Source organism: Oryctolagus cuniculus, chromosome 17 (genome assembly GCF_051225735.1).
Source record: "Oryctolagus cuniculus isolate XC-2025 breed Fujian yellow rabbit chromosome 17, ASM5122573v1, whole genome shotgun sequence".
NCBI lineage: Eukaryota > Metazoa > Chordata > Mammalia > Lagomorpha > Leporidae > Oryctolagus > Oryctolagus cuniculus.
This window is the reverse complement of record NC_142883.1, coordinates 4,284,787-4,308,856: the sequence shown is the minus strand read 5'-3', so window position 1 is coordinate 4,308,856 and position 24,070 is coordinate 4,284,787. Positions and strand designations below refer to the sequence as shown.

At 60.7% G+C, this 24,070-nt stretch overlaps 2 protein-coding genes across 4 annotated transcripts in view; one reads left to right on the top strand and one right to left on the bottom strand.

The window, feature by feature from the left end:
- Positions 1-10,190, bottom strand: part of UBE2O (ubiquitin conjugating enzyme E2 O) — a 54,185-nt gene extending 43,995 nt beyond the window's left edge. Inside the window, exon 1 of the mRNA XM_008250909.5 lies at positions 9,687-10,190. Within this exon, the coding sequence (XP_008249131.2) occupies positions 9,687-10,109 (423 nt within the window). The 5' untranslated portion in view covers positions 10,110-10,190. The remainder of the gene's footprint in view (positions 1-9,686) is intronic.
- A 10,357-nt stretch (positions 10,191-20,547) lies between these two features.
- Positions 20,548-23,754, top strand: AANAT (aralkylamine N-acetyltransferase). 3 transcript variants are annotated; one of them, XM_008250906.5, is made up of 5 exons: positions 20,782-20,919; positions 21,693-21,754; positions 22,190-22,417; positions 22,669-22,823; positions 23,086-23,541. In XM_008250906.5, exons 3-5 carry the CDS (start codon positions 22,255-22,257, stop codon positions 23,389-23,391), a joined length of 624 nt encoding a protein of 207 aa, XP_008249128.1. In that variant the 5' UTR covers positions 20,782-20,919; positions 21,693-21,754; positions 22,190-22,254; the 3' UTR covers positions 23,392-23,541. The 3 variants fall into 3 exon arrangements, with proteins under 3 accessions (XP_089174030.1, XP_008249128.1, XP_069916368.1); XM_070060267.2 differs by lacking the exon at positions 20,782-20,919 and adding an exon at positions 21,188-21,307 and having other exon boundaries at positions 23,086-23,754; XM_089317904.1 differs by lacking the exon at positions 21,693-21,754 and having other exon boundaries at positions 20,548-20,919.
- Positions 23,755-24,070: the final 316 nt, after the last annotated feature.

The window sequence follows — 24,070 nt, the reverse complement described above, 5'->3', positions numbered from 1 at the left end:
TGGATGTAGTTCCAAGCTCTTAGCTTTGGCCTGGCCCAGCCCCAGACATCACGGCCATTTGAGGAGTGAACCAGTAGATGAAGGATCTCTGTCTCTTCTTTGTCTCTGTAACTCTGCCTTCCAAACAAAAAAAGATGCTGGTTGAGACACCCAGATCTCATGCCAGAGTGCCTGGGTTCAAGTCCTGCTTCCAACTCCTGACTCCATCTTCCTGCTCACCAGACCCTGGGAGGCAGCGGTGACGCTCAAGTGTTGGGGTCCCCGCCCCCTACGTGGGAAGCAGGACTGAGCTCCTGGCTCCTGGCTCCAGCTCCAGTCGCTGCAAACACGTGGTCAGTGTACCAGGGGTCAGGAGCTGTTTCTTGCCTCTTTCTCTGTGTCTTGCTGCCTTTTTTTTTTTTTTTTAAAGATTTGTTTGAATGGCAGAGTGACGGGGCTGGCATTGTGGCACAGCAGGTAAAGCGACCGCCTGTGAGACGAGCATCCCTTATGGGCACTGGTTCCTGTCCTGGAGGTGTCACTTCTGATCCAGCTCTCTGCTAATAATGGCTTAGGAAAAGCAGCAGAAAATGGCCCAAGTGCTTGGGCTCCTGCCACCCACGTGAGACCTGGATGAAGCTCCTGGCTCCTGGCTTAAGCCTGCTCTGCTCTGGCCATTGCAGCCACTTGGGGATGAACCAGGGGATGGAAGACCCCTCCCTGTGTTTCCCTCTCTCTGTAACTCTTTCAAATAAATCAGTCTTTTTTTAAAAAAAAGGCAACTGAACCTTCTGACATTGATAGGTTTTTTTTTTTTAATTAACTTATTATTTGAAAGGCAGAGTGACAGAGAGAAAGGGAAAGGGTTTCCGCTGGTTCACTCCCTAAACGGTCACAACCAGGAGCCTGGAACTCCATCCTGGTCTCCCACATGGGTGCAGGGGGCCCAAACATTTGGGTCACCTTCTGCTACCTTCCCAGGTGCATCAGCAGGAAGCTGGATGGAAGTGGAGCAGCCGGGACTCGAATCGGCGCTCTGATATGGGACGTGGGCATCGCAAGTGGTGGCTTAACCTGCTGCCACAACACCGGCCCCTCAACAGGGTTTTCAGAGGACCTGGAGGGCCATCCAGACCAGGCTGCACTGCCGGAGGCCCCGGGAGACAGCACGCGGCTGGCCTTGGGGAAACACTGCTATTTATGTTCCCATTCCCTTAACCAACAAACAGGGCGTGGCTTATGAATTTTTAATAGATGGTCTCTGATGCCTTCAAACCAACAGGCCTGGCACAACCCCTGCCACTCCAGGCTGCGCAGTCACTCTCACAGGGCCCAGTCGCAATGCAGGCAGAGCACGAAGGCCTGCTGGGCCACAGGCTCATCGCCAGCGCCGCAGCCTCATGCTAACACCCATTCGCACTCTTGGTGAGTTCTGGAAACCCATGTGTGGGAACCTGCACCCGCCAGGTGCTCTCGGGTGACTACAGCCGCTCAGAGGACAGGCAGGATCACGTCCCCTTGACAAGCTGGGAAAGCGGGGCTGTGAAGAGAGGGTGCTCCCACCCAGGGCCCGGAGTCACCGACGGCACTCGGACTCGGCAGTCTCTGAATGTTACATGGGTGCTTCCTCTAGTTTGCTCAGAGCCACGGTGCCAAGGCTGGCAGGGAGAGCCGGAGCGGCAACAACAAGCTGGGAGACTTTTCACTGCTTCGTAGAGTACAGCCTCTCCTCAACCCAGCCTGGGCCACCAGTCAGTTCCGCTACTGCTGAGGCTCCTGCTGCCTTCCAGCCACAGGTGAGGCCAGCTCTACCCTGGCCCACCCGGCAGGTGCCCCACCTGGGCGCCCTCTGAAGGAAGTTGCCAGTGTGAACCACAGCACGGGGTACGTTGACGAGTCTGTGCTTCTTAGTGTTAGAATGTCCGTATCTGCCTCTCCAGAATAATTTTTCAGCTCTCAAAGGACCCAGCGTGGGCAATAAGTTACATGGTCTAGTCACCCAGCATGAGCGCTGCAGAGGGGTTGGGGTGGGGCTGAGCTGGCCGGCAGGGGCCCACACAGCTCCAGCACAAGCCGGAGGCCTTCACAGGTAAGTGAGGGTGAACTCCGTCAGTCGCTAAGTGGTCGCCGAGCTCTCCATCAGTCGCAGCACGCACTTGGGAGTGGCTGCTTCTCGAGAGGCTCCCAAAACAGCAGGGGCGAACTGAACAGGCAGTCCGGCTGCTGGCAGCGGACTGATGAGGTAGACAGAGCGGGACCTGCAGGAGAGGGGCCTTCAGTGACAACCTCAGGCTTGACAGGAGACTGGGTCGCGACACAGCCCAAGGGGAGGGAGGCCAGAGGCGGCGAGGGCAGTCCAGGCAGTGAGCAGACCAGGGCTGCAGAGAGGAAATTCAAGCAGAGGCTGCAAGAGGCACCACTTCTAACGAAGAACTGAGGACAGGCTGGAATGGAGGCCACAGGCAGCTGAATGCTCCAGCTTTAAAAGATGTGAGCGGGAGTCTGGCACTGTGGCACGATGGGCTAAGCCACTGCTTGCATTGCCAGCAGCCGTACGAGTGCCAGTTTGAGCTCCAGACGCTCCCCTTCTGACCCAGCTCCCTGCCAACGTGCCCGGGAAAGCGGCAGAGGACGGCCCACGTGCTTGGGCCCCTGCCACCCCCGTGGGAGACCTGGGTGGAGCTCCTGGCTCCTGGCTTTAGCGTGGCCCAGCCCCAGGTGTTGCAGCCATCTGGGGAGTGACCCAGCAGAAGGAAGACACCTCCTCCACGCACCACTGCTGTTGCCTTTCAAATAAATAAATAAATCTTTTAAAAACAAGATGCAAGCTACAGCACGAGGTGAGGCGTCACCACGCCTACTCCTGGCTTACCAAGGGCTTGGGGAAACACATTTTCACACACGCACAGATAAGGCCCGCGTGCAGAATGTTAGCAGCTGCTGACTCACCACGGCCATCAGCGATCGCTGGCCGTCTCTCAGGGCTGCGGTACGTCTGCACGTATTAAAAAGTCGGGGGTGGGGGGTGGGGAGGGCAGTGACAGTCCCAAGATTTCACACCGCGGAGTCTGAGGTTGTGGGTGGCCCCTGGGATTGTGAAGCGGACCCGGGAGCTACCTCACTGCGCTAAAAAACAAGTGGGTGGGGAGAGGTGAGGACAGGACAGGAGAGCTCGGGTCCTTGGAAAAGTCTCACACCCTGGTCGACGCGAGAAGAGAAGAGGAGGAAAAGCCGGTATAGTCTGCTACAACAGAACTCCAGCAAGGGTCAGCCCTGTGAAGTAAGACTGAGAGGTCAAAAAATGCCAGCAGACGCATGACCAGGAATTCCCTAGCCACCTGTGACCTTCAAGGGAGCCACCACGGCGCGTGTGTGAGGCCAGACTGCAAAAGGCTAAAGGGACGCGCAGATCAGGAGGAGGCTCAGGCAGACGCTCAGGCAGGCGGGCACCTGCAGCAGCAGGGGTGCTGGGCCCCTCGCCAGGAAAGACGCCAGGAAAGACGCTCCCTTCTCTGCCTTGAAGACGATGTCCTCAACCTCAGGGGCCTCACTCCCCTGAGCAACTCAACAGCAGCAGACAGCTACGGGGACACTCCTGGGTGCTCGCCACCTGCAGGTACAGGGACCGCAGCCAAGTCCTGCAGGTGGCCCACCTCTAGCCTCAGCGGCCCCGCCCCCGCAGCAGCTCCCACACGCGGTGGGGGCGGGGAGGGAAGCAAGGAGGAAGACCCGCCTCACCTGCGGGATGCAAATGAAGGCTGCTTTGCACCAGGGCCAGCCGGCTCGGCAGGCATCTCCACAGGGCCGGCCGGCTCTGCAGGCCCCTCCACAGGGCCGGCGGGCTCTGCAGGCCCCTCCACAGGGCCGGCCGGCTCTGCAGGCACCTCCACAGGGCCGGCCGGCTCTGCAGGCACCTCCACAGGGCCGGCGGGCTCTGCAGGCCCCTCCACAGGGCCGGCCGGCTCTGCAGGCACCTCCACAGGGCCGGCGGGCTCTGCAGGCCCCTCCACAGGGCCGGCGAGCTCTGCAGGCACCTCCCCAGGGCCAGCGGGCTCTGCAGGCATCTCCACAGGGCCGGCCGGGCTCTGCATCGCTGTCGGGCAGCACCGACTGCTTCTTTTTGCAAGCATGACTCAGTGTCTTAATTTTTTTTTTTTTTAAGCTTTAAATTGTCATAGTCAGACTGTTTCCCAAATATAGCTCCGTTATCAATCTAAACCAAAAGTGACCTACCAAGTGTCACACCCTTTGAGCTAGCTGCAGAATATTAAATGCTTCTTCAGTCTCTCAAAATATACAAACTGAAATTCCCCCAAATCAGATTTAATCCAAAAAGGACATTCATTTTAAGACTTACTGTTAGCAGAATACTTCTGAGTGGAGGCCCACCTGCCTGCAGTGTGTAAATAATAAAAATGTGCTTTTCACATCCTGCTCCAGAAGACCACCACATTTGTGTGGGGGCGGGGGGGCCCTCTGGGTGACCCCAAGATTCACGCAACACAGCCTGGGTGAGGGATGTGAGATCCCCGACTGCAGAATGCCGCAAACAGCAAAACAAGGACACATAACCTTGGAGCAGATGAATCCAGGGGTGAGCCATTAGCATGATTCAATTTATTCTGAGCTACAAGAAGTTCCACTCAGCACCTTGCTCTTCCCTGTCTGCGACCACACGCGTCAGGTGCTTCCTAACAGGCCCCAGGGCTGGCCGCACTACCGAGCAGCCAAGTGGAGCCCCAGGAAGGAGCCATGGTCGGAACGCCAGGGTCCCCGTAAGTCAAAGAGGCGACAGCACCCTGCAACCTGGAAAGCACTGTCCAACGCTCCCGGTGCTACGTCCCCCCTGGTCATCCAACGCCAATCAGCACCCTCCACGTACTGAGCAGGGAATTCCGAGGGCTTCTACCAACCACAAAGGGGAGCACAGAGCGAGCCACAGAGGGACCCCTGGGCAGCTGACCCAACCATGTGCCCAGCACTGCTGTGGTGTCGGCCCTGAACAGGTTCCATTGGATTCCATGAGTCTCAACAGTGGGTCAAACCCTCTTGATACAACAGGAAAACGAACAGCGGTAACAGTGCAGCGGGGGTGGGGAAGGCCCAAAAAGACCTTTCACCTTAGCCCCTCATCTGGCCTAGGAGCCAGAAGAATCCCCCTGGTCCCCGACAGGACCACAGGGGGGCTCTTGCTGGGGACCTGGGTCCGAGGCGGGACTGGGCTCCCTCCCGGAGCGGCCGAACCTGCCTCGTGACTCAGCACCAGCAGGATGACAGCAGCCAGGGGAGAGGAGGTCAAGTCGGAGTTCCAAACACTGATCACCTCTAAGACAATCCAGGAACACAGAGGCACTGGGCTTGCTCCAGGAGGCGGGGTGGGCGGTAAAACCAGCGCTGAGATGCCTCGTGTGACAGAGGCCGCTGGCATCCCACCCCGGGCACCAGGGGCTCCCCAGAGACGTGTCGTGGCAGCCACTCTGAGAATGGCGGAGCGTGGGGAAGAAGGTGTCCAAGGCCAGAGACACAGCACAAATAGAAAGGCAGGGCCCCACCCACGTCCTGCACCTCCCTCCCTCCCCACCTGCAGCCACCTCCTACCCCAGAAAGCCCTCCAGCCAGGGTACCCCGCCAGGCCTAGGAGTGGTCTGAACCCTGCACTTAAACATCCTCAGGTGAGAGGAAACCTCGTTGACGTGAGTCTGCACCCAGGTTCCTCCACTCACCAGCACCGAGACGCTGGGCAAGTAACCGCCCCTCTGCCCCTCAACTTCCTCCTCTGAGCCAAGGGCTCCCAGCTCCTAACAGGGGAAGACTGTGTGAGGCCCACAGTAAGCACAGTCAGCAGTAAACAGCACCTGCTGTGCTTAGTATCTCGAACTACAAAGGTGATGGGCCACCACGCTCACTACCTGCCCTTTGGGGATTTCAAAAGACCTCTTCCAGACTCTGCGTCCCAACCCCTGGAGGCTGGGTGTGACTTCCGTTAAGAAATTCAGGAGTAAGCCGGGCTTAATACAGCCGGGAACCCATCTGGTCACCAGCGAGCCGTGCCCAGGCCTCAGGACAAGCTCCCGACCACTCTGGCCTCCCCCAGCCTACACCGCCCTGTGAGCACAGACGTGACCTCGTGAAGGGACAGGGCCGGCCCAGTGCACAGGCATCAGAACGGTGTCCCGAGCTTCGCTCCTGGCTAGTCCCTCTGTGTGAGCTCAGTTCAGGGCTAGAACGACGGCCTTGTCTTTCACCGCAGACAGAGAAAACGAGGCAGTGACTGGGCCAAGGTCGTGCAGAGTTAGGTGCCAGCCGAGGAGGGCACCCACACGTCTGACTCCAATCCCAGGACAAAACAAAACGCACCCTTGTCTGGTCAGAGTGGCCCTGAGCCAGGCAGCATCTGGACAGAGACGCTCTCCGGCGCTGAGGCCCAGGAGTTAGTTAGAAGCGGAAAAGCCGAGGGGCAGAAAGTAAAATGCCAGCGCTGCCGGAATCCCCAGGCGCTGGGATCCCATCTGAATAGAATGCACTTGGTCCTGCATCCGTCCACCTTACATAACTTCTTCCTGTCACATCACTGGGAACAACTGCTTCTAATGGGCCCGGCACCCCGACAAGCGAGTCGAACTTCACGTGCTGTGTGACGCTGCTGCACCTTGAAAGCTTTCCCCATGGAAATGCTGGCCTAAGTAGGAGCCAAAAATAAACTAAAAAGCCAATTCCTGAGGGACCTGTCACTGGGCTGCTTCTTAGGCAGCCTCATAAAAGCAGGGTGATCACACACGGCTTCAGGTTGGAGGCTTTGTGTCTCAAACCCGGACACCCGCAGTGCCGGGGCAGCTCTCAGCAAAAGACAACACAGGGGGGCTGGGAGAACGCAAACACAGGCAGGACGGGCAAACACAGGCAGGACGGGCAAACACAAGGAGGCTGCAGTCCTGGCTCCTCCCACGGGGGCCAGGAAGAGCCACAGGCCCGCCGGTGTTCAGGAGAGGAGAGGCTGCCCGCATCTGGGCTCCACTCCACAATGTATGCAACGGATGACCGCTGGCGGGGACGGGTACGCCCCCTCAAGTTTCAAGGGTAAATGGCCAGCGCGCTGAAGGCACCAGCAGGCTGCGGACAGGCGGGCCCACCTCAGAGGCCCCGGTCACTCTCTTCCGTCCAGTTCCAAAGGAACTCCATTTGGGCTGCTGTAAGAACTCCTTTATTTGCACTGCTCACTTGCGCAGAGGTGGCGGGGTGAGGGCAGGACTTGCTGCCCAGTTTCTCTCTCTCCTTGTAAACTTGTTCACTGCAAACTCACTCACTGCCCTCCAACTCAACATGAAAACTACAAAAAAAAATCCTCCACAGCCTCAGAAACACTCCACACTAAAGGGACACTATCAAAAAAGGCAAAGTTCACTCCACACTATCAAAAAAGGCAAAGTTCCTCAATGCCACCCCATGCTATTCTTTTTTTTTTTTTTTTGACAGGCAGAGTGGACAGTGAGAGAGACAGAAAGGTCTTCCTTTGCCGTTGGTTCACCCTCCAATGGCCGCCGCGGCCGGCGCACCACGCTGATCAGATGGCAGGAGCCAGGTGCTTCTCCTGGTCTCCCATGGGGCGCAGGGCCCAAGCACCTGGGCCATCCTCCACTGCCCTCCCTGGCCACAGCAGAGAGCTGGCCTGGAAGAGGGGCAACCGGGACAGAATCCGGCACCCCGACTGGGACTAGAACCCAGTGTGCCCCATGCTATTCTACTGATAACTGGGCTCTAAATCTCATCACTGGATTACTGCCGGGGCAGGCACCAGAACCAAATCCTAGCCTTGGTCTGATGGTCTCCACAGCGGGCCATCGCCGTGACGGAATCTAGAAGAACAGGAGATGAGAGGAACATCTCCCTAGTCCACAGTGCTGCAAGGAGACCTGCAGTGGACCAAGGTCGTCTGTGCCAACCGCTGGACCTATCTCCAGGCCCTCAAAAGATCCGGACACTGCACTCACTTCCGAGGGGTCCCTGCGCCCTGGGCTTCTGCTAAGTCCAAAAGCCATGACGGCAAAGAAACCACCACCACCGGGGCGGCAAAACGGAGTTGAATGATTCCAGGCGAGTCACACGAGGGCCGTCTTAAAACCTACTCGAGTGGTGCCTGCAAGTCATCCTCACTTGACTCCCTAAATAGGCATCTTAAGGCAAACTTGGTATAATTACACATGGTGAGGGAGGCGCACCTAGCGTGGCTGTAAACAAAGTTAACCACCAAAGTCAAGTTGGGCAGGAGCGGCAACTGATAAACAGCTGCCTCCTGGGTGCCGGGCAGATGCTGGAGTCAAGTGAGCTGCATCCCGAAAGTCACCAGCCTCCAGAGAGGACCGGAGGTGACCACCTCCCGGGGACAGCAGTCAGCACCTGCCCGCAAGACAATGAGGGCGTGCACGGAGCACCCGCACATTTTTTTAAACATGCATCCCTGGCTAAAAGCAGTATTTTCCAAAGACTTCTGCAAATGAACGTATACCCAGTCGGAGACGGCTGCCTGATTTGCATTTCTGAGGGGAGGCCCGGGCCTGTGTGTGGATTTGGGCCTGTGGGTGCATGCGCATTAGCGAGAGAAAGACCCTGCTGGGATCAGCAGTCACTTCTGCCACCAGGAAAGCGCTGGCAGGCGAGGGGCCTTGTCCCCGCCCAGCCGTCCTCACAGAGCCCCGTGCAGTGGGGCTCGGAGCTGCTCCTCCGTGGTCTTTGTCTCCCGGCGTGAGAGAAACCCAGATTAACTTCTCAAGTGGAGCCTGTGAGATCAGACAGCGCAGGCCGGCCGGGTGCCGGGTTCCCGTTTCACACGGAGGGCAGGGGTGGAGGTGAGGACGAGAGGGTGTGCGATGGAGGTGTGTGTGACCACTGACAGTTAGTCACACGGGGAGGGGGCGTGGACAAGCTACCACACCAACCTGGGTGCAGGGTTTCAGGTTTAGGATGACAAGCCCCTTTGTTGTCTAAAAACTGCGACAGCCACCAGCCGCACCCCAGTGCCATATGGGACTCTGATGTTTGCCTAACAGCTTCGGAATCCAGAAAAACGCTCCAGGCTCCCCAGTCGGGGCCGGTCCCCTATCCATGGTCCTGTAATCATCTGTCCTCCCAAAAAGTCCGCAAGCACGCGGGAGTCCCCCACCGCCCAGGCCGCCGTCAGGACCCCCACCCCCACCCCGGTGCTATTTAACCTCCTGGAGAATTTCACACGCCAAGCTCCCCGCTGCAGTCAGAGAACCGGGGCGGCTCCGTGAGACAAAAAGAGGCAGGCCGGCTGCCCCGCGGGGCTTTCTGCACCTGGGGAACTTCCAGGGCCGTCCCCCGATCTCGGCCCCGAGAGCTGCGACCCCTCCCTCCCTGCACCGGGCGGCGCGGCCCGCCGTTCCGGACGCACAATGCAGCAGGGCGCTCCTTGGGGGCAGCTCTGCCCCCCGCGGGAGCGCGGCACGCCCGCGACCTGGAGGCCGAAGCCCGGCCCGGCGCGGCTGGCAGGTCCCCTCCCCCTCGAGCCGGGAAGCCCGGGGCCCGGGCCCAGGCCAGCAGCGCCGGCTTGGCGTGTCCGCCCGGAGCTGGTGCAATGACTTTGCACGGAGCCACTGCAGTGGCGGCGCTCCGGGCACGGCCGGCCCGCCCGCCCGGGCGGCCGCGGCCGACCCCTCCCCGCCCCTCGCGCCCGACCCGCCCGGCCGCACCTTGGTCTCCTTCACGTGCTGCTTGACGCCCTCCGGGTACCACTGGACGCGCACGTAGCCGCGGCGCAGCGGGCTGGCCCGGCCCTCCTCGTGGCCGGCGCCGCCCGCCTCCGAGCAGCCCGAGCTGCCGCGGCCATCCTCCTCGCCCTCGGAGTCCGAGTCCTCGCCGTGGATGAGGCGCACCAGCCCGAAGTGCACCGAGCCGCGGTAGCGGCCCGACACCAGGTCGTGAGAGAACAGCAGACGCTGCGAGCCGGCTTCGGGGCCGGAGTCGGAGGAGGGCCCGGAGGTCGAGTCCGGCCCGGCGGCCGGCGCCGACGCCGGGGCAGGGGCTGCGGCCGGGGCCGGGGCCGCCTCCGGAGCTGGGGCTGGGGCCTGGGCGGGAGCGGGAGCTGCGGGCGCGGGGGCTGCGGGATCCGCCATAACTGCTCTGCGTGAGTCTCGGGCGGCGGCGGCGGCGGCGGCGGCGGCGGCGGCGGACGAGGCGCGGGGAGGCGGGGCCAGCGCGCGCCGGGGGCGTGGCCGCGGCGCGCTGACGTGGCCTGCGTGCCTCCGTCGTCAGGGAGCCTGGATGCGGTTGCTAGGAGCCGCCGCGTCGTCGCTAGGGGACGCTGAAGATGCTCCCCCGGGGCGGGGGACGCTGGATTCGGCCGGCTGGGGAGGCCCGAGGGCATCGGGGTGGAGGGAGCCGGGACTCGGAGGAGGAAGCGGAGTGGTCGTCCAGGACCTGGGCAGGGGCCGAAGCGGGGAGGGCGCTTGGTCCAGAGGCCGTCCATGCGCTCCCGGGCGTCCCTGCCCGGTGCTGGGCGGTGCGAGGCTGCCTCTGGCTTCCAGGTGTTTACAGGCTCTCCGGAAAGGCAAAACAAACACGCGTTAAGCAGCCTGTCCGCAAGGCTCTGATAGACACGTGAGGGAAGGTCGCGCAGCACTGGAAGGTCGCGCAGCACTGGGCCGGGCCGGCGAAGGGGAGTCGGGGAAACAGTAAGAAAGCAAAGCAAACGTCAGGGCCCCAGGGTTTAAAGCCATCCAGAGGCGCCGCCCGCATCCCATATGAGGGTTGAACGTCCAGGCTGCTCCACTCCCCGTCCAGCTCCCTGCTAGTGCACCTGGGAAAGCAGTGGAAGACGGCGCAAGTGCCTGGACCCCTGCCACCCGTGAACCAGCAGATGGAAGATCTCAGTCTATCTCTCCGGCTCTGTCACTCTTTCAAATAAATAAGTAAATCTTTAAAAAAATTTCGATGAGTTCAACGTTCCACAAGGCCTAGCGTGCATAGCAAGAGATAAGATAATGAGGTGGTTAAAAGATTCCAGTTCCAAGAAGTAGAGGATAGCCCTGGCGCTTGGGCCCCTGCACCCGCGTGGGAGACCCAGATGAAGCTCCTGGCTCCTGGCTTTGGATCCGCACAGCTCTGGCTGTTGTCACCATTTGGGGAGTGAGCCAGCGGATGGAGGATCTCTCTCTCTCTCTCTCTCTCTCTCTCTCTCTCTCTCTAACTCTGCCTTTCAGATAAATAAATAAATCTTTTTAAAAAGATTTTATTTGAAAGACAGAGTTACAGAGAGAGGTAGAGACAATGAGAGAGGTCTTCCGTCCGCTACTTCACTACCCAGATGGCTGCAATGGCCAGAGCTGCACTGATCCGAAGCCAGGAGCCAGGAGCTTCTTTTGTCATGTGGGTGCAGGGGTCCAAGGACCTGGGCCATCCTCCACTGCTTTCCCAGGCCACAGCAGAGAACTGGACCAGAAGTGGAGCAGCCAGGACTAGAACCAGTGCCCATATGGGATGCCGGCACTTCAGGCCAGAGCTCTAACCTGCTGCACCACAGCACCTGCCCCGGATAAATAAATAAATATTTAAAAAAAAAAAAAAAAGGATTCCAGTTCCACAGATTCTAATTTTTGACATTGCTACTCACTAATGTACATAAAGGTAGGCACAATAATTAACTTTTTCACCTTAAAAAGTGTTCATTCACTTGAGAGGCAAAGGGGGGGGTGCCCCCATCTGCAGGTTCACCCCCAAATGCCCACAGTGGCCGGGGCTGGGGGCGGGGCCTGAAGCCAGGAGCCCGGAGCTCAACCCAGGTCTCTCACGGGTGGTGGAAACCCAAGCACCTGAGCTGTCACCATGGCTTCCCAGCATGCACTCCGGCAGGAAGTGCAGTCAGGGGCCGAGTACCCAACCCAGTATCCCCTGCGGGATGAAGGCGTCTTAACCAGTGGGCCAGACGGCTGCTCCTCGCCTTAGCTTTGTCGCCTGTAAAATGGGGTGATATTGTTGTGTCGTCGTTCAGCTGAGAGGGCTGGATGAAGTAGAACCACGCCTCTGCAAGCTTAACCATGATTGTGATGTTGAAAACCCGTCTAAGCCCAAGCTCCAGGCCCCCAGAACTGTTACTGTATGGTCTGCTCCGTGTCGCCGTTTCAAAATATAAGTCATTCAACCAATTAAATGTCACCTAAGTCAGTTCCAAAAGATTTAGATAATATTCTCAGAGGACAGATTCACGACGAGTGGCTAGAAAAAGTTAAGAATCCTCAAGAACTGGCCCGAATCTTTCTCAGTCTAGTTCATTTTCTGCAAGACCATCAGTAAGAAGGCTGATATTACAGTATCCAGGTTCTTCAAAGCCGGCGAGCACCACCCACTTGTTCACTCCCCAACCGGCCACAATGAGGGGCTGGAACACGATGAAGCCACCCAGGTCTCCCACATGGGGCCCAAGCCCTTGGTCGTCTCCTGCTGCTTCCCCAGGTGCATTAGCAGGAAGCTGGATGGGAAGTGGAGCAGCCGGGACTTGAACCGGTGCCCACACAGAGGCCAGCGCTGCCGGCAGCGGCTTCACCCACTGCACCGCAAAGCCAGGCCCTACCCAACATTCATCAAGTACATACCATACCATGGCCTGTGCCGGGCTCTTCCACACGCATTATCCTGTGTGCTACCTTGGACAAAGGAGCTGTGGCCCCCTTCCACCAGCATGGAAACACCAGGGGCCTAAGAGGTGGAGACCTCGCTTTGCAAGCAGAGGGGCTGTGTCTCCAGCTGTCTCTCTGCAAGCTCCTGACTGACAGGGGCATCCATGTGTCCCTGTGTCCACGGGGAGGGGGTGGAAGGAGCAAGTAGGCCGAAGGGGCGGGGCAGTGCCGGCCTCAAACCTGTGTTTGATGTGAAAAAAAAAAAGACCCAAATGCGTTTTGCATCCTACTCGAGCGCACGCCTGTCATTTTGACGTAAAAAATAGGGATGTGCTTTCTGCCCTAATCCTTGAGGGAAATCGGCACTCCAGGAAGATGTGCCGCGTTTACTCTGCAGCTTCTTGTAATAACAGCTAATAATAGCTGCCACTTACTGAGCTGGAAACGTCCTGCCAGGCACCAGGCTAAGTGCTTTGCATAGGGTATTAGGAACCCGCCGGGTTGCAGGTAAGAGTCCCCGATGTCGAATGCTGCCGGCTTCCTCACCAGACGGAATCCCAGAGCGCGGGGCTCGGGTCACGTCTGCCTGGTGCAGGCTCAGTACAGGCTGAGTGTTGGAACTCAGTCAATCCTGTGTCAGCTGCCGGGTGTCGAAGGCCCACCTGGGTTCCCCTGCCCCTCCCCCCCACCATGCCCCTACACAATGAGCTGAAGCTTGGGGCAAGAGACTTTGACCTCCTGGGCAAGCCTGCAAACCCTTCCAGCTGCCTCCAGTCAGTTCCTCCCCACCTTTCAGTGACCGCACTGGGGCCCGAGGTGCTCTGGACGCCGCCCCAGACCCGGAGCCCTCAGCCGCTGTCCCTCCCTCCCAGGCTGGCCAGTGGGGTGAGTGTGGATGGGCACGCCTCTTAGTGTCTATTTTCATCATCGTAGAGAGATCCGTAGAGAAGAATCTTTATGTGCTAACCAAGAAACCTGGTCCCCCGGGGCCCCCACAGCTGGCTAAGGGGAAGAGAGGAGCTCCCTTGTTTACAAATGTGCCTGCCCAGGCACCCAGCCAGTCTGGCCACGCCCCAGTTGAGTAGGGTGGGCAGAGTGCAGGCAGCTGAACCGATCTAGGGGAAGCAGGCCTGTCCCGCCCGTATCTTAATCAGCCAGGGCCACCTCCCCAGACCCAGCTCGGCTCCCCCCCTCCCATGCCTCTCTGTGCCAGCAAGTCCCAGGCTGGTCCACAGAACTCCCTCCACCCTGGACCAGGTGTCTGGGAGGCTCTGTGGCGTAGCCGAAGGCACCAGGGTGAGAGGCAAGCAGCCCCGGAGCCCTCCCGTGCCCCGGTGTGTCCAGCCGGTCAGAGGCCTCTGTGTCTGAACCTCGGGCTGGGGTTGGTCGGGAACCAGGTGCTTGTGGAATTACTGGGCCGTTCCTGCTCCTGCAGTCTCACTCCTCCTCACACTGATGCCCCAGGAGAATGGCGGGCCTCGCCCAAGTCGCCCGGAGCCATCTCACCGTGGGCTGCAGTCCCCTGGGGGCCGCGGTGAGAGGGCTGAGCCGGCGGTGAGAACCAGGATTGCAGCCTGTGCTTCCCCCTCCTTCGTGGAGACCCAGGGGCCTGGCACCCTGAACGGCTGGGCGGCTTGAAGAAAGAGACAGACAGGGCCGGCGCCGTGGCTCAATAGGCTAATCCTCCACCTTGCGGCGCCAGCACACCGGGTTCTAGTCCCGGTCAGGGCGCCGGATTCTGTCCCGGTTGCCCCTCTTCCAGGCCAGCTCTCTGCTATGGCCAGGGAGTGCAGTGGAGGATGGCCCAGGTGCTTGGGCCCTGCACCCCATGGGAGACCAGGAAAAGCACCTGGCTCCTGGCTCCTGCCATCGGATCAGCGCGGTGCGCCGGCTGCAGCGGCGGCCATTGGAGGGTGAACCAACGGCAAAGGAAGACCTTTCTCTCTCTGTCTCTCTCTCTCACTGTCCACTCTGCCTGTCAAAAAAAAAAAAAAAAAAAAAAAAGAGACAGACAGCTGTCCTCCTCCAACCGGGCCCCTCCCCTGCCCGCTCCGAGGCCAGGCTCCCCAGCACCGAGTCCCGGGTGCTTCCTGGTGCGACCAGCCACACGCACAAAAGGCATCTCCTGTCCTGGTGGTTTCTCACCCTGGCTGACGGCAGCGTCACCTCCCACGCTGGCCACCTGAGAGCCCTCTCGCTTAAGCTTCACAAGCTGTCAACACCCAGGTGTCGGCCCCTGGGTCCCCAGTGACATCTGTCATGACTGACTGGGCTGTTCCCCTAGGGCAGGGGTGAGGGAGGTGGGTTAGGGCGCCCGTGGGAGTGGATCTGCACTTGAACCTGGCCCTGCCACCGGTCACCGTGTGACTCGGGCCACTTATTTTACGTCTCAAGCCTCAGATTCCTTTCTGCAGAGTGGCAACAGCGCCACTGCCTCCTCTACAGGACCACTGGGAAGTCCAGTGCCGCCACGAGCCGAAGGGCTTTCCACCGCACCTGCCAAGTCCGGTCTGGTAAACACGACCTCGGCCAGCCGTTCGTCTCCGTCTCCTGCCTACACTGTCGCTGGGGTCTCCTCACCGGCTCCAGGCCGCCCAGTCTACCTGCCACCTTGTTCCAGGACTAATCGAAAACGCACACGTGCTCATCAGACGTGGGGGCTTCACCTCCTCCCGTAGTCCGCCGGAGCACGGCACATGGAGCCCTTTGTGGTTGGGTTCCCTCCCCGCCCCCTGCAAGCCCATCTCCTTCCCCCATGTGGTTCGAGTTCCCTGCACTCTGGCCTCAGCTGCTCCCTTCGGGGACCCTGGCTGTTCGATGCCTTTGCACTGGATTTGACATCCGGGAGTTTTTCATCCTCTGATGAAAACTGACCCGGAGCCAGGAGCCAGGTGCTTCTCCTGGTCTCCCATGGGGTGCAGGGCCCAAGCACCTGGGCCATCCTCCACTGCACTCCCTGGCCACAGCAGAGAGCTGGCCTGGAAGAGGGGCAACCGGGACAGAATCTGGCGCCCCGACTGGGACTAGAACCCGGTGTGCCGGCGCCGCTAGGCGGAGGATTAGCCTAGTGAGCCACGGCGCCGGCTTGGGGAACCTTCTGAGTGTCTCAACCCCGCGCTTGCGCCATCACAGTCGCTTCCGGGCACACCCCTCTCCTGTGGGACCAGCAATGCCTTGAAGACAGGAGCTGTGTCTTCGTCTAGCACATGGTAGGTGCTCAGCAAGGGGAGAGGCTCCCTCCTGGAGGTGCCAGGAGGAGCCGGGAGCGTGTGGGTCTGGAACTGGAGGATCCCAGACGAAAGGGTTCAGATCAGAGCGTTGCAGAAGGAGAGCGCGTTGGTACGGAAACACTTCCCGGTAACATGGAAACAGTTCCCGGTAACAGGGCTCGTCACCCTGGCAAGTCCCAGTTCGAGGGCAGCTCTGGGAAGCCTGGAGGACACTGCCTGTGTAGGGGGTGGAGTTACAGCACAGGGGGTTAAGCCACTGCTTGTCACGCCCACATCCCTTACTGCAGCGCTGGTTCGAGTCCCAGCTGCTCCGCTTCTGATCCAGCTCCCTGCTAATGTGCCTGGGAGAGCAGTGGAGGACGGCCCAAGTGCTTGGGCCCCTGCAGCCATGTGGGAGACCTGGATGGAGTTCCTGGCTCCTGGCTTCAGCCCAGGCCAGCTCTGCCCTTTGTGGACAATTGGGGAGTGAACCAGTGGATGGAAGATCTGTCTTCATCTCTGTCTCTCCTTTTCTGTCACTTGGCCTTTGAGATAAATAATGTTTGGGGGAAACAATGAAGTGATGCCCCCTACCCATGGCACACGCGCAGCCTCTCCACAGTCAAGACCCCCTCCAGGGGCCCATTTATTCCTGTTGCTACACAAGGCCTCACCCACCCACAGCCTTGTATTGGTGCTCACTCTTTTTTTTTTTTTTAAGATATCTTTTTTTATTTATTTATTTGAAATGAGAGTTACAGAGAGAGGGAGAGACAGAGAGAGGGAGAGACAGAGAGAGAGAGAGAGGTCTTTCAACTGTTGGTTCACTCCCCAAGTGGCTGTAAAGGCTGGAGCTGGGCCAGGCGGAAGCCAGCAGCCAGGAGCTTCTTCCAGGTCCCCCCTATGTGGGTGCAGGGGCTCAAGCATTTGGACCATCCTCTGCTGCCTTCTGAGACACATTAGCAGGGAGCCGGATCTGAAGTGGAGCAGCCAGGACTCAAACCAGTGCCCATGTGGGCTGCCGGCGTCATAGGCAGCAATTTAACCCGCTGTGTCAAGGCGCCAGCCCGGTGCACATTCGGTGCTGCGTCTCCTCTGGGTTTGGACAGGCGTGCAGTGACCTGCGTCCACCCGACAGAACCACACAGAATAGTCTTGCTGCCCTAAAAATCCTGTTTGCTTTGGGGACATTGACTGTTACGGGTCAGACAGAAGGAGGGGAGTCAGGAGGGAGATGGAGGGAGAGCCGGTGGCGGGGTGGGGAGGGCACGGTGTGGCTAGCAGTGTCCAAGGCCAGACAGGCCCCCTGCAGTGAGCTTCCTCACACACACTCACACTCACACACATACATGTTGCTGGATTCCTTCTTGGCCCGCTGTGGTGTTTCTACCCAAAGAGGTGAGGTCAGAGCTGTCCAGGTGGGTGATGGGGAGAACCTGCCCATCTCAGGTTGAAGGCAGGCAAGGGCATAAGAAACAAAGACCTGTCCCTTCCTGTCCTGGGCCTGGGCAGAGCTGTAGAATCCCCCTCCGAGCAGCCGAGGACAGGTGCAGCAGGCACCGGGGACACAGGAACACGGCCAGGAGGGGAAGGCAGGTACAGGGTGCTTCAGAAGGGCTGCACCCTGGGCCTTGGGGGGCCCACGTGTCCCCCGCCTCGTCCTGGGCAGGGCCCCCAGTGCCCTGATGCAATGACAGCAGTTTTGACCAGGCGTCTCTTGATCTGTGTTACGTGCTAGACAAAGATTCCACTCGCAGAAAGTTGCCTGCGCTAAAAAGGTTTGAATGCCCCCTGCACAGGGCGGGCTGCGGCCCCTTCTCTGCCCACGAACGGGAAGGGAGGTGTGGCATGAAGGCTGCCTGGAGAACAGCACTTCCAGGTGGTTCTCAGCCCTGGTCCACCTGCTACTCAGCTGGGAGCTGCTCCGCCCCCAGGTTCAGCCCTGGAGCGTTAAGTGAGCCCCAGCGGGGAGGGACCCAGGTGTTGGAATTTCTCAAACTCCCAGGTGATTCCATTGTGCAGCCGGGAGTGCGAGCGGTGGTTTGAAGCAGGGAGTGTCGTGTGGGATCGGAGCAGCACGCGGCGTCACATGTTAGAGGGGCTTGCAGGCCCGGGGCCCGCCGCCTGCCCACAGCTCAGCACGCCCTCCCATGCCCCCGTCATGGGATGCCGCTCCTCCTGCCGGCTCCCTCACTACCCTGTCCCTCATCTGTGCTGGCCACTCCCTCTCTCAGACCTCACAAACAGGGTTGCCAGACAAAATATAGGCTGCCTGAGTATATATATATAAAGCTGAACTCTTGGGTAGACGCCAATTTTTTAAAATTATGCTCCAAGTATTGCATGCATCTACTTCTATTTTAAAAGGTGTTCATTGTTTATTTGAAATTCAAATTTCACTGGGTGTCTTGAGATTTATTTATTTATTTATTTGAAAGTCAGAGAGGTCAACAGGGAGCTGGATTGGAAACAGAACAGCCGGGACTGAGCCAGGCGCTCCGATATGAGATGTGGGCATCCCAAGCAGTGGCTTAGCCCACTGTGCCAGAATGCCTGCCCCCTCTTTTTTGTTTTTTAATGACATCTCTTATTTATTTATTTGAGAGAGAGCGCGCGAGCGAGTCCACCCACTGGTTCACTTCCCAAATGCCCTCGATGGCCGGGCCTGGGGACCTCTTTGTGTCTCCTACATGAGTGACAGGAGTCCAAGCACTCAAGCCGAGTCACCCCCTCCTCCCAGAGTGTGCATGAGTTGGAGGCTGGCACCAGAGCCGGGAATCTAACCCAGGGGCTGGAGGCTGGCACCAGAGCCGGGAATCAAACCCAGGCACTTCCAGGTGGGACACTGGAGCTTTAACTGGCTCTTAACAGCAGCCTAAACACCTGCCTTGCTCTTTAAAAAAAAAAAAATTATTTGAAAGGCAGAGTTACAGAGAGCCAGAGGCAGAGAGAGAGAGAGAGGGGTCTTCCATCCTCTGGTTCCCTCCCAAAATGGTTGCAACAGTCGGAGCTGTGCCAATCCGAAGCCAGACGCCAGGAGCTTCTTTCAGGTCTCCCACATGGGTGCAGGGGCCCAAGGACTTGGGCCATCTGCTACTGCTTTCCCAGCCATATCAGAGAGCTGGATCGGAAGTGGAGCAGCCGGGACCTGAACCAGTGCCCATATGGGATGCGGGCCCTGCAGGGCAGGGCTTTAACCTGCTGTGCCACCGCGCCCTCCCTCTGCCTCCCCGTTGATTACTTTCCCTCGTTTCCGGATGCTCTTGTCTCAGCGCTGTCCTTCGCAGCAGTGTGTGTTGTTCCCTCCTGCTCACCGGGGGAGGAGCCCCGGCACTCACCCTCTCCTGCCCGGGGGTGGGGTTTGACCCCCAGTTTGGCCGTGCTCAATCTTCTGCATCCTCTTGTCCTCTGAGGTGCCCTGTGTCTAGAGGTGTCCAGTCTGGGTCCGCAGCAGTCCTAACACAGCAGGTGCAATTGGCCACCAGGGGGTGCCAAGGAGTCAGACGACAAGAAGCGACCCAGGAGACCTCTCTGAGACCCTTGAGGTTGAAGGAAGTCTGGGACCCCCAACGGGCCAGAGGAGGCCCAGCCAATCCTCAGAAGCCTGAACAGGGTTTCCAGAGGGGGAGAGTTGGGAAGTGCCTGATGACGGGCAAGTGAGGCAGCAGCTGAGCCCAAGGTTTGGGGGGTCTGGGAGTATCCTCTGACAGAATAAAGGGCCCTGGGAGAAGGAGACCCCACAGAGGGGGAGAAAGGGTGCCTGCAGTGGCCGGGGGTGTCTGGACCCCTCGTAGGTCTGCCCAAGGTCAGGGGCACCTGCCGTGGGCTCAAGGGCAAGAGCGCTGCGCCCTCTGCTGGCTGATCTTGGAAGTGCGTCTGCAGGGAGAGAGCAAGGTCTGGGGCTTGGCAGCCGGGAGGCACGTGGGTCTGAGCTGCTGCAGGGGGCTGGCACAGATGGGGCAGGGCCAAGGATTAGGGGAAAGACCGGGCGGGATGGGCCTGATAAGGAAAGAGGTAGAGAAGGCAGGACAGGGGTGTGGAGGGGAAAGGGGGAGCCTGGTCGGTGTGCTGGCTGGAGAGGTGGGGACAGCCCCAGGAGTGGGTGGGCAGCCTTGGGGATGCTGGAAGAGCAACCCCCTGAATATTTAAGTAAGCTCCAAGGAGACGACCTGTGCAGACAAGTGGACACATGGCCAGCCTGGCGCACGCCCCCAACCTCCCCCACCATAAGCATTCCAGGTCAGCGAAGCGTTCTGTGCCCCCTACAGCCTGATCCTGAGCGTGACTAGAACCCAGGCCCCAGCTGCTCCAGGTGTGTGCCCTGTGGCTCGGCCTTCCTGTCCCCTTGGCTGTGCATTCCAGGGGCCCTTGAGCCATGGGTGGGCGTTCAGGTTGCTTCCTGCTCTTTGAGGTTCTGTCGGGTCCATGGAGCAGTGGGATTGTGGGGAGCTGTGGGATTCTGGGGCGCAGTTATCCTCAGCTTTAGCAGTCACTGCCCAGGTTTTGCAAACTGGCCGCTGCCCCGTTGGGACCTTGGGGGCAAGGCGGGATGGGGAATGGGGCGGGAACACGGGTGGCGCAGGAACTTCTCAGCTGAGTTGGTTTTTGCGGTAGGTAGACCAGATGGTGCAGAGCAGGGTGGGTGGGGACTGAGCTCCGCTTCCGGATGTGGGAATTTTCCCAAGTGCTCTGGGCAGAGGTGCGCGTGGGGTGCCGGAAGGCGTGTGGGCAGTGGCTGTCCAACCGCGACCCTTGCAGCGGCTCCCGGCTCCCGGCTCCCGGCTCCCGGCTGTCCGCACAGCAAGGCCGCTACCGCGCCCCCACCAGTGCCCTGTGGCCCTGCCAGATTTGGGGGTTTCTTCCCCAGGCTGAGGGGCTGCTTCTGCACGATGCCCTTCACTCCTGGAGAGCCTGACTCGGGGACGCCACCCGCCGACCTGCAGGAGCGCCGGCCGTGAAGACGTGAAGACGTGAAGACGGCCGGCCTGGGTCTGCCTCTCCCGCTCAACCGGGAGGCTCAGACAGGCTCTTTGGTCTGGATCTCAGTTCCCTTCCCTACAGGGAGGGGCTGACACCCACCTGGAGGGGCCGTCACGCGGGAGGTGAGTGCTATGCCTGGGCTAGACGCCCCCCCAGGCCCGTGGCTGAGTTGCTGGTGCCCAGCCAATAGGTGACAGAGCCGGGATTACAGCCAGATCCCCGAGGCTTAGCCCCGTGCTGTCTCTTCCCAAGCTCGGGGGCCTCGGTCGGCCACGCGTAATCCCATCTGCCTCCTTGCGCCGGCACTGACGTTGGCTGCCCAGCTCTGCTGGCATCGCCCTGCCTGGTGGCTCGGGAGGCGGGGCGGGGGGCGGGGGGATTCAAGTCTCAGAGAACAACATCACATGCTTCCCCGGGTGACACCTGCTGCGGGAGTCTCCCAGGCGGCAGGGCTGGATTTTCCCGGCTCCTGCACCCGAGCACGGGCCCCCAGCTCTGCGGAGGGAGGAGGTAGGGGCCCCCTCCCCCCAGTCTTGGATAGTGGGACCCCTCCAACCCGTGGCTCTCGGGCTTCGGGAAGGAGAGCTTCTAGACCATGGGGAATTGTGGGAGCCGTGGGCTTTTTCCGTCTGAAGTGGCCTTAAGAACTGTGCACCTGCAGGCTGCCCTGGGAGAGGCCCCCGGGGTGGGTCTGCAGTCTGATGAGTGGGGGTAGGGGGCGGCAGGTGCTCTGTGTGCCCTCCGTGACTGCTCCTGCCTACGTGCCCCGCTCTCTGTAGCCTGACTCCCTCCCACCCACTGCCCTCCCACCTCCGCCCCAGCCCAGTCCTGTGTGTGGGCAGGGGCCCACTCTGTGGCTGGGTAAGAGGAGAGACTTGGGGTCACTTTTCTGTAGGACTGAGGCTGCCTAGAAAGCTCCATCTTGCGCCTGAGGCACTGAGGTCTCCCTCTGGCCAGGTAGGACCCCACGGACGGCGCACGGGGGCCGGGGCACTGGCCTGCCCTGCAGTCGCATCAGAAGTGGTCCATGGAGGCTCAGGGGCCCTCCCTCCCCTCTTCCCCCTGGGCAGCAGCGCTGGGGGCCCCAGACTCCGCTGAAGCCTGCTCATCGCTCCCCCTCTCCCTTGGGGCTCAGGTGCACCCAGAGGGCAGTGGGACCAGAGCCTGGAGGTTTGCGGGGGCCACCCCACACATGCATCCCTCTGGGCTGCGAGCAAAGATGGGGAGAGAGCCCGGGCCGGGCATCGCTTAGAGGCTTCCCCGGGGACCAGGCTTCTGGGAAGGACCCATAGATCTGGGGGCTGAACCCACCCCAGTTCTGGCTACAAGAGGCCAGATTCACTGCTTCTCTGGAGATGAGAACTGGACCCATGGCCATTGCCATTCTGACAGGTGCTGGGGGCCCTCCTGGGCCGGAGGTCACTGCCAAGGCCGGGTCACCCCAGGGAGGCAGCAGGATGTCCACGCTCAGCACCCAGCCCCTGAAACCCAAGGCCCTGCACCCACCACCGGGGTCCCCGGAGTCCCCAGGCCACCAGCGGCGCCACACGCTGCCCGCCAGTGAGTTCCGCTGCCTCACCCCAGAGGACGCGGCCGGCGTGTTTGAGATCGAGCGTGAAGGTGAGCAGCCCTGGGAGGGGCCCCTTCTGTCCCTGGGAGAAGACCCTAGGGTGTCCTGTCCTGAAGGCCAGGTCCCAAGGGTCAGACCACGTGTGTGCATTCAAGAAAGTCGGGGGGCAGCAGCCCTGTTCCCATGCTTCCCTGGAGAGGGAGGGGTGCGGTTTCTGGGTGGACCCTCAGCGGGCAGTGCATGGTGGGTGGGCGGCACATTGACCCCCTCCTCCACGCCTACCCCGTACCTCCGGCCACAGCCTTCATGTCCGTCTCGGGCAGCTGCCCCCTGTACTTGGACGAGATCCGGCACTTCCTCACCCTGTGTCCGGAGCTGTCCCTGGGCTGGTTCCAGGAGGGCCGCCTGGTGGCCTTCATCATCGGCTCGCTTTGGGACAAGGAGAGGCTCACCCAGGTAAGGGTGGGCGTGGCTGCAGCTCCGGAAGAAATAAGCCCTGGGCTGCGATTTTCTTGCCCCAAGAGCGGGGAGCTGAGTTGCTGGGTCCCTCCCTGGCTCCTAGGCTTCACCCAGGGGGCTGGGATGTGGCTCCCAAGTCGGGGTCCTCCTTGTGTGCAGAGGGGCCCCCCAGTGGAGGCACTTGGAGTCACCTGCTCTTGGCCTGGGCTGCATGGCTTGGGGGAGCAGGTGCCAGCGGAGCTGCCTGGCTCACCCGCAGGAGTCGCTGACGCTGCACAGGCCCGGGGGCCGCGTGGCCCACCTGCACGTGCTGGCCGTGCACCGCGCCTGCCGGCAGCAGGGCAAGGGCTCCGTCCTGCTGTGGCGCTACCTGCAGCACCTGGGCGGCCAGCGGGCCGTGCGCCGGGCGGTGCTCATGTGTGAGGACGCCCTGGTGCCCTTCTACGAGAGGCTCGGCTTCCGCGCCGTGGGCCCGTGCGCCGTCACCGTGGGCTCCCTCGCCTTCACTGAGCTCCAGTGCTCCGTGCGGGGCCACGCCTGCCTGCGCAGGAAGAGCGGTTGCTAAAGGGGGCTGCCCGCCTGGCCCCCGGGCCCCTCCTCTGCCCCAGCTGAGTGTGGCCGGAGGGGTTCCCGCCTGCCCCGTGCTCACAGCCGGGTGCCCTGTCCTCTGTGCCTGAGGCCAGGCTGGATCCCAGGTGCCCGGTCCTTTCCTGTCCACTCGCTCACGCCCACACTCGCTGCCCTTAGTCCTGGACGCAGGGTGCAGGGTCGGCGGTGGCAGCCCTGGGCGCCTCTTCCCCAGCCTATGGGCACCCCGTGTGTCCCCTCTGCCTCCCCAGGACCCCCTTCTCTCCCAGCTGCCCCCACCCGACCCCAAGCCCTGCGCTGGCTCCTGGGTCCACAGAAATAAAACAGCTTTGCCCCCAGGGGCTCCTGGTGCGGTGCGGTGTGGTGTGGAGGGTGCAGAGGGTTGCGGGCGAGGCACAGGTGCAGTGAGGGGGCTCGTGGCAGGCAGGACGGAGTGGCCAGGCCTCGCCTTTGCCCCCAGGGCAGGTCCTAGGCGAAGGCAGGGGTGGGTGGCGGCGGGAGAAGCCAGGGGAGTGAAGCCAGCGCAGCTGTCCCCCGGCCTGGCTTCTGATGCCGGGCAGGCTCCGAGCACGCCCACACGGTCACGGGTCCCGTGGGCCCTCTCACCCCCGGAAGTCCCCAGCTTTCTTCTCCCTGAGGACTGGGCTTAAAAGTCA

Coding starts and splice junctions, on each gene's coding strand:
- AANAT (XM_070060267.2), top strand. CDS start 22,255: ATGTCCACGCTCAGCACCCAGCCCCTGAAACCCAAGGCCCTGCACCCA. Junction 22,418..22,668: donor GTTTGAGATCGAGCGTGAAG/GTGAGCAGCCCT, acceptor CTCCGGCCACAG/CCTTCATGTCCGTCTCGGGC. Junction 22,824..23,085: donor ACAAGGAGAGGCTCACCCAG/GTAAGGGTGGGC, acceptor GCTCACCCGCAG/GAGTCGCTGACGCTGCACAG.